Below are 21,487 nucleotides of genomic sequence, written 5' to 3' on the forward strand. Positions count from 1 at the left end.
CAGATGAGATTCACAAACTGAGTCTGTGCTTTACCACAACAACCAAACTACTTAGTGCCACGTACTCCCAGTCACTGTTACTTCCTATTTAACCCAATAAATTGCCCGTAATCCCAGTCATTACTCTTTCTATTTAACCCTATAAGTGCCATGTATTCCCAGTCACTGTTACTTCCTATTTAACCCTGTAAGTGTCAGCTGGAAAATTATTCTTTAAAGCCAGCTTTCAGACAATGAAAACCTTTTCTGAAAATGCTTCAATCCCCACTGTGGGAGCCAGAAGTCAGAAAAGTTTAAAAAATTTGAAATGGGCGGGAAAAAAAGTTAGGATGGAGTATACTAGTCAGGGGAAAAAAATAGTGAATAAGATGAGGAAAAGGAAGAAATCAAACACAAGTAAATTGTTTACATGTTTTATATTTATATGGAATGGTATTACTTCAATTGTTTATGGCTATTGGAATAGTTGAGTCTGGGCGTAACAAAGCATGAAATGAGGGTTTCACCAGCAGATAAGGTGAGGCAGGGGCGGAGATGGGTGATATTATGGAGGTGGAAGAAGGCAGTTTTTGTGAGGGGAGGATATGGGGTTGTCGGCTCAGCTCAGAGTCAAATAGGACACCAAGGTTCAGCCTGAGACAGTGGCTCTGGAGGGGGATGGAATTGGTGGTGAGGGAATGGAGTTTGTGGTGGGGTCCAAAGACAATGGGTTCGGTCTTCCCAATGTTTAATTGGAAGAAATTGCCGTTCATCCAGGACTGGATGTCTGACAAGCAGTGTGACAAATCCGGGGCAGTGGAGGGGTTGAAAGAGGTGACTATGAGGTAGTCATCAGCATACATGTGAAACCTGATGTCATGTCTTTGGATGATGTTGCTGAGGGGCACGTAGCGAAATGGGAGGGGGGCAAGGATAGATCCTTGGGGAACCCCAGAGGAAATGGGATGGGATGAGAAGCCATTGCAGGAGATTCTGTGACTACGACTGGATAGGTTAGACTGGAACCAGGTGAGGGCAGTCCCATTCAGCTGGACAAGGGAAGTTGGAGGAGGAGGAGGAGGAGGAGGAGGAGGAGGATGATAGTGTGGTAAAACATGCCTAATGCTGCAGATAGGTCGAGAAGGATGAGGTGGAATATGATGTAATTTGTAACATGGATTTGGGCTGTTTCAGGAGTGGAAACCTGATTGAAGACGTTCAAAAATGGAGTTGTGGGAAAGATGGGCACGGATTTGGGAGGGACCGACATGTTCAAGGACTTTGGGGAGGTTAGAGATGGGGCGGTAGTTTGCAAGGTCATAGAGGTTGAGGGTTGTTTTTTTTGAGGACTGGGTGTGATGACCGCAGTTTTAAAGGGAGAGGGACTGTACCTGAGGATAGGGAACCATTTACAATGTCAACTAGCATGGGAGCCAGGAAGGGAAGTTGGGTGGCCGGCATTTTAATGGGAATATGTTCGAGAGTAGGAGGTGGGTGTCATGGACAAGATGAGCTCGGCAAGGGTATTAGGGGAGATAGGAGAGAAACTAGAGAAAGATACGAGTTTAGGGCTAAAGCAGGGCATAGCTTGGCTTGGTGGCAAGAAGGGAAGGATATGGTAGAGGCAGATGATTGGATGGTTTCAAGAAGTCCATGAGTTCCTCGCACTTGTTGGAGGGGGCAGGGAAGAGGTGTTTAAGTTTGGTAATGGAGAAGAGAAGCCTGGGGTTATCTTTGCATTCCAGGATGATCCTGGAGTAGTGAGCTGTTTTGGCAGAGGAGAGCAGGGTCTGATAGTGCTTGAAGTGGTCCAGACAGATTTGGCAACGAATGGCTAAGCCAGTTGTGCTCCATAAACGTTCAAATCTGTGTCCCTTGGACCTAAGGGAGTGAACATGGGGGCCTTACCAGGGTGGGAGAGTGTCAGGGTTTTACTGGCGACAAGGGCAATAAAGGTGGAGGTGATTGAGCAGATCAATAACTGCAGGAGTATTGCAGCGAAAGGAGGGCCAAAGACTAAACACTTGAGAGTTTGAAGCTACCACAGTAAATGACTTGGGGGAGAGTTTTTTTCCGGGGCGGATTCAGAAGGAAGTGGTGATGTGAGTTGTGAGGGATACAAGGAAGTGGTCAGAGATGGACTTGTCTGTGATTGAGATGCTGGAAATAGAGAGGCCACGTGAGATGGCAAGGTCGAGGCAGTGACTTTGAATACAGACCAAAGAGTGTTTATGGGTGGAGTGGTTAACGATGACAGTGAACTCAGGAGAGAGGCCAAGGTGAGTTGAGATGGAGGTTGAAATCACCGAGAGGGTGTATTTGGTAAGCTAATATCACTAAAAATAGATCTCGGGCACATATATAGAATTATTTGGATAATAAGGCCAATTGTGACCATTTTAAACACCATTTTCAAGACCACCGATTTGTGATATGGGAAAATCCTGGAAATTTCCATAATCCCATGTAATAAAATTGGAATTTACTTAATCGGTTACTGTAAGCCAGTGGCCGTAATTACAAACTGACTTGACTGCAGAATACAGCCACCAAAACACAGCGTATAAATCCTATGCATTAAAAATCTGAATTTGACTGATGCGATCACTAAAACAATGGCCTTGACTCAATTCTATATCCAAACTTACGTGCGTGTGTGTGTGTGTGCGTGTGTGTGTGTCTTAGCTAAACCCAACAAGCCTTACCAGATGCCAAGCTATCGCCCTGCTCTTCATGAAAGAAGTTAGTACATCTATGCCCTCAACCTGTATCTGTTGGCAACTTCATCCCACTTTGATTTCGTCAGTCCTACAAAAGCAAACTCCTGATGATGCCAGTCTTGATGAAAGGTCCTACATGAAATGTTAACCTATCTTTCCCTTTCAGATCTGGAGGACCTGTTCTATTCCTTGCATTTTCTGTGTTTATTTTGGATTTCCAGAATTCACATTCCTCTAATCTTTCCTGAAATTAAAAGGCAGATCGACCCATCACCTGCTCATTCCATAATTTATACCAATATGCTCAGCTATTGGATAAGATTCCCTCCATTAGTGTGCTATCTTAAAACCAGCCCTCACAGGTCCTTTCTCAGTTATTTCTGCATCTGAAGAAGCCAGTAAAAAATAAACTAGCTCCTTGGCTTTATTAATTGTTATCTAAATGGGTATAAACACATATTTTGCAAAATAATTTGCCACCATTGCAAATGATACCTAAGAATATATATCTCTAAATGGGAATACTGAGCGTTCGCCAAAGGAAATTATTTGTCTGATTCTAATATGCTGTTCCATATAAAATTTAGTTGACAGGCAAGGGAATTGTTGGTAATTGAGCACTGATTGGATGAATGGCTCTGTAAGTGTACTTTAGCAGATTTCAAGACATCAGATTTGTAATACCCGCTGATGTTGGCCTCTAACTTGTATGGCCTAATCCATAAGCCAGTTGTCTCAAATTGTTGAACTTGAATCAAACAGTAACACCAACAGGCAATTAATCATTGTCCTTAATTGAAAACAATAATCTCACTGCTTTGTTTGTATCTCTTAGCAATGGTTTAAGCAGCGCTATGCAAAGTGGAGACAATCAGAAGGTTTTCCTCCAGAATGTGGATCTGTGAAAGACTAATGACTGGTAAACACTGCCAAAAGCATCGCCATGGCGTCGATCCTCACTGCTGCAGGCTACTCTCACTACGCAGGCTACATTCAACTTGAATGTCTCCTAGTCTAGGGTGTGAGCTTTATTTGTGTGAATTCAAAGTATGTTTTGATTTCTTCTTTTGCATAGTTTATTGAGTCTCATTGTTCTGGGAGTGCCTATTTACATTAATTATAATATATGCTAATTTCACAGTTTGTTAATGTGATTGTTTGAGTTTCATTGGGTTTAAGTGCAATTATTAAATAATCATTTATCTGCGAGACATTAAATAATATATATAATTTGAAATTTAAGACAAGTTCTGTAAGCCTTTCATTCTCTTAAATAAACAAACTTACTGTTTTCATTTACCAAGTCTACTTTGTCCAGTGACACAAAGACTATTGTGGGCCTGTATCAGCCTCTTGCATCAGCGTGTTCTCCTTCTGCAAGGGTAATGGGATTGATGAGGGGGGATTTCTTGTAAGGGCCTCCAGGAAGGAGTTCATGAAACTTACTACTTTTATAGTTCCAAGTGAAGGACTTGCATCACAGGCTGCGAGGGTGAGTGCTTAACCTATATATTTGCGCTGGAAGGGTTTGGTTATATCAGGGTATGTATGTTATTAGGACAGGGATGTATGGTCTTACTGTTAGCGTTGAGAGTTGTTAGTTTGTATATCTCGGGCATCCAGGGAGATCCAACAGGCAGGAAAGTAGATCTGAGGGGAGCTTAATGCTGGTGAATGGCTTTGTTGTGTCCCAGAATGGTTGGATTTGGGAGTAGGACCAGAAAGTGTGTAGGAGTTTGTCACATCTTCTCCAGCATTCATTAGAGGGGTGGAGGAAGTCAAATCTGTGGAGCATAAGTAGGGTGTAGTATGTTCAATATATGAGCTTGAGCTGACTTGTATTGTGCTTGCTTGGCTCAGTTAGTACCTCTGCCTGTTCAAATGGATCCCACGGCACTTTTTCAAGGAAGATTGTGAGTTTCTCCTGCTGTCCTGGCCCAATCATCTTTGGTTTTTGTGGGACCTTGCTGTGTGCGAATTGGCTGCTGTGTTTGCCTACCTAACATCAATGAGACCAGGCTAGGCAGTTCTCCACAGGGGGGAAAAAAGTGAATTAGAAGTCAAGCTCCACCATTTAACTCTCAATTATTACCTCAAGAGTGGTACAGATGGAATCAAATGATGCCCAGAGTGAGCTAGTTGGCCGAATGTTACTGGAGCTCTGAAGAATTGCCAAAATAATTCTTTGTGAATTACTCTGTGCTGTTCCCTGCTATGAAATGACTAAAGGTTCCTTTTGTGCTGGTCTCTAAGCTAATGCTTGCAAGTGAAAGGGAGCATGACTGTGATGGCAATGGCAGGTGTGGGCGAAGATGGGGCCCAGGCGCTCTTCCTCCTCCATTGCCTCTTGTGGTTCTAGAACACCCAAGAAATGACAATGGTGGGGTGGGGGGGGTGGGGGGGGTGGGGGGGGTGCGGGGGGTGCTGGGGGGATTAGAATGTGCTGGCAACACAGATTCTTATGTACTTGATTGCAGTTGAGGTCTTATCTGGAAACTATCAGAATGGCTGCTTTGGGTGTGTGGCAGTGCTTGAACCAAATGGAAATCTTCAGAAAAATGTAACAAGCCTTCAGCTGGCACAAGCCCTCCTACTGCTACAGACCTCCCCTTCAGAATTTCAAAGCCTCTTCTGCATTGAGGTCAGAGGTCTAAGGAAAGTTTGTCCCTCTTCCTTTCAATGTGACTGTCTTTTTCTGAAAGGGGAATACGCAATGTGAAAAGCATGGCATCTACAGAGACAGCATCATTACAGTACTAGGCATGCTGATTAATGGATGGAGGAAATAATTATACTGGTCAGCCTTTTGCAATCCAATCCAAACTTCTACCTGAAAGCCTGCAGACCAAATACTGATGCAATGGCACAAATTTCAGGATTTGGGCTTCCAAGGTATTTGGGGAAGCAGTGCTGAGATTTAGAACTTAGAGCAGGAGAAATTTCCTCACAGACTTATGAGGCTGTGAAATTCACTTTCAGGGTTAGTGATTGAGGCAGAAACTATGTCAATGTTCAAGATTAAATTGGATAGGTGGATTAAGGAAGAGGGGTTGAAGGGATATGGGAACAGGGTCGGTAAATGTGATCAGACGTATTTGCTCGCATGGAGAGTAAATGTTAACATGGACTGGTTGGGCGAATGGCCTGTTTCTCTGTTGCTTCTATGTATTTCTATGACTCTTTCTTTTTATGAGGAATGAAGTGTGCAGATGCTTTGAAGCAGGTGCATGTGATTACTCTTACCATGGCTATCCGAGTGGCATTGAGTTGTGTGTGTGATGACGGAGGTGGAATTAACAGTCGTTGCTACCTCCTTCCATTGTGTTGTCACCATTGCTTGGGAAGGCCTCTTCTCCCTTCTCCCAAATAAGCTCCCCCTCCTCCTGCTCCCCCTTGCTAAAGTTAACAATGCCAAAACTTACTTTCAGTCTAGCAGCCAGTGGCACAATTTTAGTCGTCTTCATGAAATTGCCCTTTTAGAACAGCTGAAGGACTTTAAATACAGCAGGATTACAGTATAATACAACAATATTATAGCGCACCAATATTGAAGTAAAATAAAGTATTTCAGTAATATACAGTATGCAGCCATGGTGTTACAGTATAATGCAGTAACATTACTGTATAACCACATAGTATTAAAGTATAATTCAGCAGCATTACACTACAATGCAGTAGTATTACAGCATACAGTACTATTACGGTAAACAGCCGCATTTTTGATTTGTTAGTCATGGCAGTTCTACTGTTCCACTGGTGAGAGTCAGTGGAATCGCTCAGAGCTAGGACCCAGATAGGCCAGGCCAGGTACCAACCTTAGTTGGGGCGTTCCCAGTCAGCCTTGTGGAGCCTCTATCCGTCCCATACAAGACCTTCCATGTCAGAAAGGGTGGTACTGGGGGCGGTCGATTTTCTTACAGTGGGAATTCCCGCTTCCCTGGCCCATAAGGGACTTCTCCGATGCAAGACTTGAGACCGCTACAGCCAATGAGTTGAGACGTACCAGCCTCCAGAAAGGCAGAGGTGGGATCAACCTGCGGGGGTTGGGTCAGACATGGGATCACGCCCTCCCCCCACACACAGATGGTGGCCCAGCAGCACAGTTTCCAGCAGCATGGGGCAAATGGGCACCCAGAATGCACCCATGGTGAAACAAGCACCTGGAAGCCTGATTTGGTTGTGGTGCCACAAACTCTGGTGTAACTGCTGGGATCAAAGCCCATGCATTTTCATTTCCAAAGGAGAGGTAATTACATCGAAACCCTCTCTTAATGTTTGCACTCCAGCCATGTTTAGAGAACATGTCGTACAATTTGCCACCAATGATGCAAAACCTATTTGGAGGGTCTAAAATGTCAAAAAGCTATATAATCAGTTTCCTGAAGGAAGATCAGCTACTTCCTTACTCAGGAGGCACTTTCAATGAATGTGAAATATCTATGTGTGTCTAATTCTGGGCACCGCACTTTAGGAAGGATGTGAAGGCCTTAGAGAGGGCTGCAGAAAAGATTTACTAAAATGGTGCCAGGGATGAGGGGACTTCAGTTACGTGGATAGACTGGAGAAGCTGGGGTCGCTTTCCTTAGAGCAGAGAAGGTTGCGAGGAGATTTGAAAGAGGTATTCAAAATCATATGGGGTCTAGATAGAGTAGGTAGAGAGAAACTCTTCCCATTGGCAGAAGGGTCGAGAACCAGAGAACACAGATTTAAGATGATTGGCAAAAGAACCAAAGGCGACGTGAGGAAAAACCTTTCTATGCAGCAAATAGTTATGATCTGGAATGCACTGCCTGAAAGGGTGGTGGAGGCAGAGTCAATCGTGGCTTTCAAAAGGGAATTGGATAAATACTTGAAAGGGAAAAAATTTGCACTGTTACGGGGAAAGAGCGGGGGAATGGGACTAACTGGGTTGCTCTTACAAAGAGCTGGCACAGGCTCGATGGGCCGAATGGCCTCCTGCGCTATAATGATTCTATCATTCAGCTAAATTATTTCCAAGGGTTCAGTTGATTTAGCTGCGAGTGATCTGTTAAACTAACAAATGGTAAAATGATAGTATAACACTGGGTTGGATGAATATTCAATAAAATTATTTTGTGGGCAATTAAATAAATTTCAAATTTGTAAAAATTTTGTCCAGTACTTGGAGATTAAGGGCTGGATTCTCCTCCACAATCCTACCAAAAATGGGGCAGGGTGGCAGCAGAAAATGAGGCAAAATCTGACATCTCACTGCCCTGACCTGGATTTCCCTCCCTTCTCCTCCCCACCACCCCCCCCCACCCCTTTGCTGGCTGCTCCCCCTTCCCCATCTGCTGCATGCAAATGTTGGGGGTCACACGAGGGCTGGGTCGATGATGGATTTTCTTGGGGTCCGCCCCAGTTATTGCCCACAATCGTCGGGCTGCCATGTGGGAAGTGGCGGTAGGCTCGGAAAAGCAAAGGCTTCCTCTCCCTCAAATCTGCCCCCCCACCCCCGGCTTACCTTTGTGGTGTAGGCCTCGCTCTGTCAAGGATGCTGATTTCCCACTCATCAGAGTTCATCTGCCCCATTAAATCCTGCAGCAGCAGGATTTTGTGAGTGGGCTCCCTCTTGGGGAATCCCACTGACAGCCTGCCATTTGTTTTAGGGTTAGGGCAGTGTCTGAGGGATGGATGGAAGTCCTGCCCCACCCGAACTACACCCTTAAGAGGAAATCTGGTCCTAAAATTTTTAAGTTAGTGGATGAAAATAATTATCAGAGCAGAGCATCGCGGGAGAACCTTTTTTTAAAAAGAGCGTGGGTGAATGCAAGTGGTGACATTGGAGCATGGTGGGAACACCCAGTAAAAACATTTTAAAAAGAGCGTCCTGGAAACCGAGCAGTGATATCGCAGATGAAGAATCTGAAAAGTGACGTCCTAGCTAATGCAGAGGAAGGAGTGGCGGAGCCGAGGAATAAAAGCTAAGTGTTCAATTATTTATTCACGTTTTAATATTTAACTATAGAGTAGATTAAGGCAGCTGCTCAACTTAAAACGATAATATAAGTGGCAAGGATGAAAACCAAACTATCAGCTTCAGTCAATAGATGTAATAGGCTAATTATACTAAACTGAGCGGTAGAAGTAACTAATGGAAATCAAGTTAAATCCATCTGATAATCATAATGTTGTATTATAGGCAAATCAGCATTTGAGATTAATAAATAACTTTTGTAAAATAAAATAATGTAGAATATATAACGGCAGCACAGGCAGGGTGTCGGGACTGCAGAATGTGGGCATTTGTGGACAGTGAGACTGTCCTGGATGATCACACCATTGGGAAATGTCTGTCTTGAGTTACTCCGGCTCAGAGTCGTTGAGCTGGAATGTGAGTTAGAGACACTCCAATATATAAGTGGCGGGGAGAAATATCTGGATTGTTTACTGCAGAACACAGTCACGCCACATAGAGAGATACAGGTATAGGAAGAGATTTAAAAAAAAATCATTCTAGGGATATGGGCATTGCTAGCAAGGCGAACATTTGTTGCCTTTGAGAAGGTGGTGGTGAGCTGCCTTCTTGATCCCCCTGCAGTCCGTGTGGTGAAGGTATTCCCATAGTGCTGTTAAGTAGGGGGTTCCAGGATTTTGACCCAGCGACAATGAAGGAACGGTGATATATGTCCAAGTCGAGATGGTGTGTGACTTCGAGGGGAACTTGGATGTGATGGCGTTCCCATGCACCTGTTGCCTGTCCACAAACGCCCACATTCTGCAGTCCCGACACCCTTTCTAGGTGGTGAAGGTCATGGGTTTGGGAGGTGCTTTGTTAATTTTATCTGATGTTTTTCACTATCTCTGTATCATCACAATGTTATCATGTTTTTATGGCGTACATTGTTCTGTAAAAGAAGAAAAAAAGAGAACTTAAATAAAATTTGTTCACATACTCATGTCTCCATGTTTCTGTTTAGCTGATTATTTCACGTTTTCAGCATGTACAGGAATATATTTAATATACATCCTTGGTAGCTACAGGAATACAATCAATGATATACACAGGATACGAGCAATGATGTACACTCGCGGCATAAACAGCAATACAAGCAATGATATACACTCTTAGTATATACGGATAGGTCTGACCATAAACTGTAATTCCTACTTTCTCTGGGTAATCCTCCTCTTGGACATCCGCCAGGCAGAAACGCAGGGGAATGACATGCTTGGACATCATTCCTGAGTCATCACAATAGAATTTAAATGTACTGTACCATTACAGGTGGGAGTTTCCCAGGGATACCCAGGTAATGTGCATCAGCAACAACAACTTGCATTTATATAGAGATTTTAACAAGGCACTTCACAGGAGCGTTATCAGACAAAATTTGACACCGAGCCACATAAGGAGATATTAGGACAGATGCTTGGTCAAAGAGGTAGGTTTTAAGGAGCATCTTCAAGGAGGAGAGAGAGAGGTAGAAAGGCAGAGAGGTTTCCGGAGTGATGTCCAGAACTTTAGGGCCTAGACAGCTGAAGGCATAGCCGCCAATGATGAGGCGAAGGAAATCGGGGATGCACAAGAAACCAGAATTTGAGAAATGTAGAGTTATCAGAGGGTTGTAGGGATGGAGGTGGTTTGAGAGAGGGAGGAGCGAGGCCATGGAGGAATTTGAACACAAGGATGTGAATTTAAAATTCGAGGTGTTACTGGACCGGGAGCTAATGTAGGTCAGCGAGCATAGGGGTGATGGGTGAACAGAACGGTGCGAGTTAAGATACGGGCAGCAGAGTTTTGGATGAGCTGAAGTTTAGGGAGGGTGGAAGATGAGAGGCCAGCCAGAAGAGCATAGGAATAGTCGAGTCTAGAGGTAACAAAAGCATAGATGAGGGTTTCAGCAGCATATGGACTGAGGCAAGGCTGGAGACAAGTGAAATTATGAAGGTGGAGGTCTTGGTGATGGAGTGGATATAGATTGCCAGATGAGGACAGATCCTTGGGGGACTCCAGAGGTAATGATGTGGGAGGGGGAAGAGAAGCCATTGCATGAGATTCTCTGGCTACGACTGGATAGATGAGAATGGAACCAGGCGAGGGCAGTTCCATTCAGCTGGACAATGGAGAGGCTTTGGAGAAAGACAGTGTGGTCAGCCATGTCAAAGTCTGCAGACAGTTTGAGAAGGATGTGTAGGGATTGTACACCATGGTCACGGTCACATAGGATATAATGTGTGACTTTGATAAGGGCCGCTTCCATGCCGTAGCAGGGGCGGAAACATGATTGGAGAAGTTCAAACGTGGAGTTATGGCACAAGCACAATATAGGGCATAATAAAGGGTACGGTGGTGTAGTGGTTATGTTACTGGATTAATAATCTAGAACACAGGAATTCAAATCCCACCATGCCAGTTTGAGAATTTTGAATTCAGTTTTAAAAACTTGAAAATAAAAAGCTGGTATCAGTAATAGTGACCATGAAGCTGTCGGATTGACATAAAAACCCAAAACGTTCACCAGTATCCTTTGGGAAAGAAAGCTTGCTGTCCTTACACAGTCTGGCCTTTATGTGACTCCAGTCCCACACCAGTGTGACTGACTCTTAACTGCCCTCTGAAGTGGGCTGGCAAGCCACTCAGTTGTATCAAACTGCTACAAAGAATCAGAATTGCTGGAGTACCTTCAACCCACGGTCTACAGTGGCTCAAGAAGATGGCCCACCACAACCTTCTCAGGGCAACTGGGGATATGCAATAAATGCCGGCCTTGCCAGTGGTCCCCACATCCAGAGAATGAATTTTTTAAAAGACCAAACGCAATAATTCTCTACTCCAATTTCTCCTGTATAATGCCCCATGGCTAGGTGCCAATGGGATGGCAGGCAGAGGAAAATTGCCACCCCTCCATACTATACAAGTATTGCCGAGATTATCCCACTGAACATACACCAACAATAAAATTAATGGGAGTGATTTTCGTCCCTGTTTTCAGGAGGGGATTTTTAAAAATTCATTCATGGGATGTGGTGTCGCTGGCAAGGCCAGAATTTATTGCCCATCCCTAATTTCCCTTGAGAAGGTTGTGGTGAGCCTCCTTCTTGAATCGCTGCAGTCAATGTGGTGAAGGTTCTCCCACAGTGCTGTTAGGAAGGGAGTTCCAGAATTTTGACCCAGCGACGATGAAGGAACAGCGATATATTTCCAAGTCAGGATGGTGTGTGACTTGGAGGGGAATGTGCAGGTGGTGTTGTTCCCATGTGCCTGCTGCCCTTGTCCTTCTAGGTGGTAGAGGTCGCGGGTTTGGGAGGTGCTGTCGGAGAAGCCTTGGCGAGTTGCTGCAGTGCATCCTGTAGATGGTACACACTGCAGCCATGGTGCGCCGGTGGTGAAGGGAGTGAATATTTAGGGTGGTGGGTGGGGTGCCAATCAAGCGGGCTGCTTTGTCCTGGATGGTTTTGAGCTTCTTGAGTGCTGTTGGAGCTGCACTCATCCAGGCAAGTGGAGAGTATTCCATCACACTCCTGACTTGTGCCTTGTAGATAGTGGAAAGGCTTTGGGGAGTTAGGAGGTGAGTCACTCGCCGCAGAATACTCAGCCTCTGACCTGCTCTTATAGCAACAGTATTTATGTGGCTGGTCCAGTTAAGATTCGGGTCAACGGTGACCCCCAGGATGTTGATGGTGGGGGATTTGGCAATGGTAATGCCGTTGAATGTCAAGGAGAGGTTGTTAGACTCCCTCTTGTTGGAGATGGTCATTGCCTGGCACTTGTCTGGTGCGAACATTACTTGCCACTTATCAGCCCAAGCCTGGAAGTTGTCCAGGTCTTGCTGCATGTGGGCACGGACTGCTTCATTATCTGAGAGGTTGCGAATGGAACTGAACACTGTGCAATCATCAGCGAACATCCCCATTTCTGACCTTATGATGGAGGGAAGGTCATTGATGAAGCAGCTGAAGACGGTTGGACCTAGGAGACTGCCTTGAGGAACTCCTGCAGCAATGTCCTGGGGCTGAGATGATTGGCCTCCAACAACCACTACCATCTTCCTTTGTGCTAGGTATGACTCCAGCCACTGGAGAGTTTTCCCCCCCGATTCCCATTGACTTCAATTTTACTAGGGTGCCACACTCGGTCAAATGATGCCTTGATGTCAAGGGTAGTCACTCTCACCTCAACTCCATGGGGCGGTAACACTCCAAAAATTGCGAGGCTGAACTTATCGCTCCCAATCCACCCACTGGCATTTTTGTTGGGGCCTTCACGTGGGCGGCCGGGGCCCTTATAATGATGCAGTCGCCAGTTGTAGGGCTCCAACGTAATTCTGAGGTACCAATGGGAGGACTGTGCAATGCACACCATCCAGCTATTGGTTCTAGTTGATGAACTGTCTAACCAGCGGTCTTTAAAGGGACCACTGCCGGCCGCTCTGGAAGTAGGTAAAAGTCATCAGTTTTTTTTGGGGCCAGCCTGTAGACCCTCTCCCCTTTAGGCAATTGCCTTCCACCCCTTTTAAAAATGAACTTTTGGCTTGGCTCCTGATTTGCCGTGCCCCCCGCCCCCATCCCACCCCTCCCACCACCTGACCAGTGAGCTGCATGTGACAGTGGACTGACAGCCTGCCAGCATTATGCAGATAAAGCCCAGCCGTCAAAAAGGCTTGAGCCTCTTGCCACGGACATCGGGCAGGCGGCATGATCGCAGCATCTGCTGCCCGCCCGAAATCAGCCCACGGCGCAAATCAGCCCCTACATGTTTTAAATCTGTGGGTCACTTGGCCAAATGGATAATTAACACAACCACAGCATGATGGATTTGTGATCTCCGTAATAACTGTAACAATCAGTAAAATGAAACCCAATTATGAATCTTATATGATATCATGGCTTGGCGAATCATATGATACCCTTGAATGTGTTACTATCTTGCAACACATTGTAGATGGTGTGATAGCCTCTGTTTGGGTACTTGATATCCCACTGTACACAGTAGAAACACTGCCCTTCGTAATATCACAACTAACTATACTGACCTTACAACTTCCTCATGTCATCATAAAGCAGCTTCAACTCACATGATGACATGAGCTTGTCACACGACTTCGCAATGCAATCCATAGCAACACAGAGGCCTTTTCATACAAATGAGTGAAAGCCGAGGAAGAGGAAATACAAACTGAGTCCCATTAGGGGACAGAAGACTTTTAAAATAAAAATGGACGCGTTCAGTGACAACGCCGTGGTCCATGGAGATTCCCAATATTGACAACGTGGCCCAAACCACGCATGTGCAGTGAAGATGACGTACGCGCGATCCGACATTGGCAATAGTCACTCCGAATATAAAAAGGCACCTGAGCAATCAGACTGTGGGAGTGAGGTGGTACCAGCTGTGAGCCAGCAGGTGGCGCACCAGGACTTAAAAGTGTCCCAATCAGAGGAATGTAATTCTATTGATAAAATTAAATGGGGCAGAATTCGCCCCCGAAATAACGGTGAGCTCCGCAGCGCTCTCCGTTGCTCATGGCGAAATGGAGGAGCAAGTTCCCGCGTTCGCACATGCGCAGTGAAATGTGGAAATTCGGAACTTGCTCCTGGTGGTTCACCGGAGATATGACAGCTTCGAATTAAAGTGACATCGCACGCTGCAATCAGAGAAACCATTGAAAAAGTACAAACTTGCTTATCTACCCAGCTGGAAAGTAACTAATTGTGCCACCAAACAGGTACGCTTAAAAATACAGGTCTAAATTAAGTTTTAACATCGCGGTAAGCCTTAATGACTGCCAAACAACTAAAAATTAACTTTTAAAAATGTGGAGTCTCATTATTCCTTATTTTAATAGCTTTTGGTCAATACAATTTTTTTTTTTAATTAAAAAAATTATTTTTTTTTTACTTTTCCCTTCTTTCTCTTTCATTTAATTCAATTATTTCTTTGGCTTTTTATATAAAAAAATAGAATTTTTATTTACAATTACATACAGAATACTAACTTTCAATGAATGAATTCTGTTTACCTGTTTGAGCAATGCAGGCTGAACCTGTGGGCGTGACTTCTCTTCCTGACAGACTTTGTGGGCGTGTCTTTTCCTCAAAGAATTTTCCAGCCTCGGCAACTCGCTGCTCAGAGGCTGGGTTGATAGCGCACAATTTTTTTCAAGTTCAAATTCAAGCAATTCGACGCCACAGAGCCCGCAGTAAATAATTTCATTAATTTATTTTGCAGGAGCTGCAGTGAGTGTTGCCTCATTGCTCCGAGCGATTTCTGGCCCATTGTTTTCCGTCGTTTATAAAACACAACTCTTCAGAAACTTGGCAGTTAAAGTTATTTCCGACTTTGGTTGTTATGAGTTATTTTGTTTTTTTGAGAAGAGCCAGTTAACAAAACTAGTGGTTTTCTTTATTTCAGATACAAGTCCATCCTAAAAAGTTTTAAGTTGGAAAAATTAAAATACACATTGTAAAAGGGATAAATGCAGTCACGTGGATGAATACGTAACTTTGTAATGTTAATATTTAATGAAGAAAAATTGTACCAATTTTTCCTTCAACTGTCCTCAGCTCCAAATCTGTGAGCACAAATCAGTCTGAGCCTTGCTGTTCTAACCTTTCCTTCCAGCCTTGCCCTGCCTTTCAGATAGTTACCCATCTTTCTCCTCCAATGCCTACTCCCTTATTGGTGTGACTACCCTCTCAAACTCTCGCTCCAGGGACTTCTCTCCCTCCCTGATGTGTCAACTTGTCTCCATCTCTATCTCAAGTTCTGATACTTTGAGCACGAGCAATGCGATGTTTGCTTGAGTCAAAACTTGGTGCTTGAAACTCCCAAATGTAGGAATAACATCACTAAACCTAAACATGGCAGCACAAGGAGCAGTTTTTTTCATATAACTTACATATAATGTAAACTAATCTACTTAGCACCTCCTTCCCCCTCTGCACCCAATTCCCACTCTCCAAATTCTTGACTTCAAAGTTCTTACTCTCACTTACCAGCTCACTGATGTGCTTTCAGCTCAACCCAAAGCTCTGAACTACCTCTCTATAAACCTATTCAAACTGGTCAATCAGCCGCAACTACTCAATATGACTTACTGAGTTCACTGCCATCAGACTTGCAGTTCCACAAGTTAAAATCTAAGCTTAAATTTCAGCTCACTAAAAAGCTGATGTTCTGTTTTTATTACATGATTCTGATACATGAATTCAAAAGGTTAAAATGTGAATAAAGTTTAGCAGAAGTTTAATCTCAATGAAAATTACATCTTTGTGGCAGACATATTTTGCAAAAGAACATTTCAAAAGACAGTTTATGCTCCATTCATTAATGTTGAGAAATGAATTATTAAAGCCAGTTTCACTACAACTCGGTCTCCCCACTTATAGTCCACGTCATCTTTCTCACTACCATTATTGAACAGCACAAATTATACCCAGCATCCAAGCATGTTGGATGTGTTGTGTTGTGACATTTCTATTCAGATAAAGCATTTGTACCAAACTGACAATCCTTAATGCTCCGAAAGCACAGTGGATACCAGTTCAACACAGAGACAAAATGAAGCGAACTTTCAGATTAATATACATATCATCCATGATCTAATAGAATGGCTCAAAGGGCTGAATGGCCAATTCCTGTTTCTATCTACCTGCTAAAATATCAGAGGGGAGTGGCTTAAAGATTCGTACTGCGTTCCAGTGTAATTTCAAGGCCTCATTGTTTCAAAGGAAATATCTGACCACATGTGGTTAGACCACACCTGGAGTACTGTGCATTGTTCTGGTCTCCATATTATAGAATGGATATAGAGGCATTAGAAAGGGTGCAAAAAAGATTCACAAGTATGATACCAGAACTGAGAGGATATCTTTATCAGGAAAGGCTGAACAGGCTGGGGCTCTTTTCTCTAGAAAAGAGAAGGCTGAGGGGGTGACCTGTTAGAGGTCTTTAAGATAATGAAAGGGTTTGATAGGGTAGACGTAGAGAAAATGTTTCCACTTGTGGGGGAGTCCAAAACTAGAGGTCATAAATATAAAATAGTCGGTAATAAATCCAATAGGGAATTCAGGAGAAACTTCTTTACCCAAAGAGAGGTAAGAATGTGGAACGTGCTACCACAAGGAATAGTTGAGGCAAATAGCATAGATGCATTTAAGGGGAAGCTAGATAAGCACATGAGGGAGAAAGGAATAGAAGGGTATGCTGATAGGGTTAGATAAAGTAGGGAGGAAGGCGGTTCGTGTGGAGCATAAATGCCAGCATAGACCAGTTGGGCCGAACGGCCTGTTTCTGTGTTGTAATTTTCAATGTAACTCGATGTAACTTGATGCATTTGCTCCTTGTGGACAGGTTTTGAGCCTGTTACAGACTACAGGAAGGGGAATAAGGATGGGGGGGGGGGGGGGGGGTGGGGCGGGGGGGGGGGGGGGGTGGATTGAAGTGGCACTCTCGATGCTGCAATACCAAATTTCCATGTGATATTATGGGCAGCAACAGTTGACACTTCAACTGCAGCAGAACTTCATCACATCAGAGGAAGGTATTTTTGCGGACTGCCCCCAACCAGCAAGTCCAAAGTATTTACAGTATGATGGAAGGGGGTGGGGAGAATAAGAGGAAGTATCAAGACACCTCCTCATTACATTTAGGGATCATGAGTAAAATAAGCATTTTATGTATGTATTGAAAGAGTGTCTCGTATCCATCACCAACACTGCTTACTGCCACCTTAGCGCTATTGTCCGCCTCCACCCCAGCCTCACCCCCACTGCTGCTGAAACCCTTATCCACATTCTAGTTACCTTAAGAAAGGAAAATCGGACAGGGTGTGTAACGATCTGCTCCCGGCCATTCTCTGCTCGGATGTAAAAGTTAAAATGACCCCAACCTCTCCAATGCCGTCTTCACTGGCTGCCCGAGTTCCAACTCATCCAAAATTCTGCTGCCCACGTCTTTTAATGTTATTTTGTGTATGTTCTCTATTTGGTACAAACTCATAGATAAAAGGATACAGAAGAATCATGTCCAGATTTTAAAAGTCCTTCCATTTTTGAAGATACTGAGCATTACCCAATATGAGCCTAGAAATTGGATTGAGCAGTACCCGTTTTTGAGGCGAAAAATGGGCTTTCAAAGGTCCAATATGGCCTGCGGTGTGCACGCGCTCATTCCGCGCTGGGTGTGCGTCTCACGCCATAGTGGTTGGGGAACCCTGTAGTGAGCAAGGCCCATTGCTTATGCAGATCAAGGCCCTAACTTCTATTTCAGGCCCATTCCCTAATTGGTTGGTGTTACAAACTGGATAGCCCGGTGGTGAAGGATAGAATACTAGGGCCTGGTCTTCAGTTGCTTCCGAGCCTTTAATCACAGAGCTCCACATTACCCACACCACATCCTAGATAAGCTCTCCCATATATGAATACAAGGGAGCCCCAATTGATACCACCTGAACACAATTAACACTAATTGATATAAATCACATGGATACAATTAACATTTGGCTCCTGAGGGCAGCATGCCCCGTGCACCCTGCAAACTTTGAAGGGACCGCTGGAGGCTGCTACTAAATAGGTGAGTAAAAAATTTGAATTATTTGAATGTGGAGCCAGAAGGAGCAGGAGTGCTCCACATTAAAACTGTGGGCTGCAGCTGGCACCACTCGCTCCTCTTCCAATCATCTCCCCTTCTCTTACTGGACTCACAGTTGCTGTGAGACTGGTGTTGCTGCTAGCAATCTTCATCCGCTTCACAACTGGTGCACCGTGTCCCCAAGACACCGGTCGTGTCCTGATGATGCAAGACGGCCAATTCGCGTGGTCCTCTTGAGTCATCAGTTTAGGCGTGGTAGTTTGCGTTTGCCGCTGGGTTTTGTGTCCGAAATCGGGTGCAAACTAACTTCTAGACAATGGTTCCTATTGTCTTGTGATTGGACGTAATGACAGCTGCAGTTTTAAATACCTAGTTTAGGATATTACTACTGCTTATCCTGTGTCCGCTCTCCTTTGGTTTGATTCCTGCTGCTTAAATTCACCCATTAACTTAATAATAAATCAGTAAATACTTCTGCATGACATACTGCCATGCAAGTGAGTTAACAGGACAATTATAAATTAAAATAACACCGCTGTGCATTAGCAATGCAATCTGGTAAAGAAAAGTTACAGCTAGTTGTCTTGATTTATTTCAGGCCCATGTTTTTTTATTAGTGTAGAACTAATAAGCTAAACTCCCTGGTAATAGGAGATTAGACCTAAGAGCACATCTAATAAGAATGAAAAGAGCTTCTTAGATGTGCTTTGGGCACTATAATAAGAGGCACCAACAGATACAATAGTTTTTATAGTTCAGATAGACCTCCACTGCTGCACTAGGACTGGCTGTTCCTGTGTCACATGACATTTGATCAGGTTTCTCTGAGACAATCTAAATGCGCAACAGTTCACCTTCAACAGTATTAGGAAAATACTTTGCTGATGACAGTAGAATATGAGTAAAGCAGCCTCTGTGTTTGCACAAGCCCTACAATGAGCTAGATCTGGTGCCGATATTGTGAACCTGGTTTACAATATTTACTACGGTCACCTGAATTTATCAGTATCAGTGGTACTCAAACAGACAGAAGTCACCAAAATGAACAAGGAAGATGTGGAAACATTCCTGGACACTAATCCTGCATTGGCCAAGCAGTATTTTGAGAGAAAGCTTCGTCCAGAGACTATTGCTCAGGTCTTGCCGAGGACTGACCTTGCTGCCAATGTCACAACTTTCAAGGAAATGAGCCAGGTGGAAGAGAGCGAAATTCTCTTTGAACTTGTCCGAGATATGCAGGAGAGCATGAACATGGAAAGAGTGGTGTTCAAAATTTTACGAAGGATTTGCTTCCTGATCCATTCAGATCGAATGAGTCTGTTCATGTACCGGCAAAGGAATGGCATAGGAGAGCTGGCCACCAGGTTGTTCAATATCCACAAGGATGCTATCATGGAAGATTGTTTCGTTCATCCAGAACACGAGATTGTTTTTCCACTGGACGTGGGGATTGTAGGAAATGTTGCGCAGACTAAGAAAACTATAAATATCCAGGATGTCAGTGAGGTAGGTTTGAGAATTCGTAAACATGGTAAACAAGGTAAATATTTGAAAGAAACACCTCAGGTTCAGTTAATAATGATTCAAAAGTTTGCTTGCTTTAGGAGGTTTAATTTTATGCATCCTATTGGTTTTGCCCACCAAAGCCAGATGATTAATAGGATTATCCAGCTCATTGTGGGTGCTTGAATTAAGATTTAAATGACTTCACTAGTTGTGTATCTAAATTTGAGGATGTTGCATACCAAAAGAATGGAATATGCATGAGTTCATCAATTTATAGACTGAATTTTGTATATGTATTTGTACATAAATGGGAAGAGAAATGTTTAACATTGAAGCTGAGGCATCTTAAAAAGAGAATATTTTGAACTGACTTGCTTTAATTTTAATACAAATCTCACAGATAGTTCAACAACAATAACTTGCATTTATATAATGCCTTTAATATAGGAAAATATCTTCGGACAAAAAGTGACACCGAGCCAAGAAAGGAGCTAGTAGGACAGGGTGACTAAAAGCTTGGTCAAAGAAGTAGGTTCTAAGGAGCATCTAAGGAGGAGAGGTTGAGAGATTTAGGGAAGAAATTCTAGAGCTTAGGGTCTAGATGGCTGAAGGCCCAGTCACCAATGGTGAAGCGAAGGGAGTAGCAGATGCACATCTGGCCAGAGTTGGAGGAAAGCAGAGTTCTTGGTAGGTTGTAGGGCTGGAGGTGGTTAGAGAGAGAGGAAGGGGCGAGACCATGGAGGGATTTGAACACGAGGATGAAAAATTTAAAATCGAGGCATTGGTGGACCAAGAGCCAATGCAGGTCAGCGAGCACAGGGATGATGGACGAACGGGACTTGGTGCGTTTGAAAAATTAGTGTCACCTTATGCCAAAATAACCACCCTTGTAGTGCTTTTGCACATCACTCACTAGTTAATGAACTGCAGTTGCTCCAGAAATTTCTTTTTCCAGAGTTAGTCATGACCTGAATAATAATAGTGAACCATAGTTCACCATAAATGGCTAATTTCTTTTTCATTCACCAAACCCGTGGAAGCTGGATTTACTCAAACATCTGGTAACCAAATTGAAATGTGCAATGAAATGTGCAATTTGTGATGATATTTCAACTCTTGTTTTGAAAAATGTGCTTGGAGATGATGTAAATCCTCTTGATGTAATCCTGTGACCTGGTCATTATATCTAGGATTAACTTTTCAGGTTAAATCTTATTAATTCTATTCAACTTGGACAACTAAGGTCAGCTCCTCCAAAGCAGAAGACTGTTGAATGCAACTTGCACTGTACTGTTGTACTGTGTGAATACAAGTTTTACGGTTTCTTTCATCTTTTCCACTCTAGATATTTTTTGCCTTCCATACTCTCATAGATGAGTCCCAGCTCCCTATGTCCCAGAGAGTGTTTACACTTCCCATGATATCTCGGTAACAAACAAGGAACTCATTTTCAGATGATCTCAGTTCTATCTTGTCCCTGCAACGCATCCTCCTTGTCTTCAGAAGGTGGCAGAATAACACTACACTTGACCTCGTTTGAGGTTTTAACGCTGGGAATTTCCTCGGCATTCTCCTGGTTGGTTGCTTGGAAGATCAGCGAAAACCCCATTTTAGGCATCTTTCTGGGGTTTCCACTGTTCTTCTGCCAAAGTTACGGCAGCTGATTAAGAAGAACTCCCGAAAAATTCCTGACGTAACTGCCAAACATATTTATTAAACCGTAAAA

The 21,487-nt window shown here is 43.8% G+C and overlaps 3 protein-coding genes across 8 annotated transcripts in view; all 3 read left to right on the forward strand.

Annotated features, from left to right (window-relative positions):
* The window catches only part of LOC137304173 (homeodomain-only protein-like), a 95,673-nt gene extending 91,675 nt beyond the window's left edge, over positions 1–3,998 (forward strand). For all 6 annotated transcript variants that reach the window (XM_067972721.1, XM_067972795.1, XM_067973000.1 and 3 more), the window contains one exon: positions 3,535–3,998. In XM_067972721.1, the coding sequence (XP_067828822.1) occupies positions 3,535–3,612 (78 nt within the window). In that variant the 3' untranslated portion in view covers positions 3,613–3,998. The remainder of the gene's footprint in view (positions 1–3,534) is intronic.
* The window catches only part of LOC137328868 (myosin light chain 5-like), a 283,582-nt gene that overhangs the window by 176,973 nt on the left and 85,122 nt on the right, over positions 1–21,487 (forward strand). The gene's annotated exons all lie outside the window — the stretch shown is intronic.
* Positions 19,297–21,487, forward strand: part of LOC137304516 (rod cGMP-specific 3',5'-cyclic phosphodiesterase subunit beta-like) — a 47,976-nt gene continuing 45,785 nt past the window's right edge. The window contains exon 1 of the mRNA XM_067973189.1: positions 19,297–19,761. Within this exon, the coding sequence (XP_067829290.1) occupies positions 19,297–19,761 (465 nt within the window). The remainder of the gene's footprint in view (positions 19,762–21,487) is intronic.

The sequence above is a fragment of the Heptranchias perlo genome, chromosome 1 (genome assembly GCF_035084215.1).
Source record: "Heptranchias perlo isolate sHepPer1 chromosome 1, sHepPer1.hap1, whole genome shotgun sequence".
NCBI lineage: Eukaryota > Metazoa > Chordata > Chondrichthyes > Hexanchiformes > Hexanchidae > Heptranchias > Heptranchias perlo.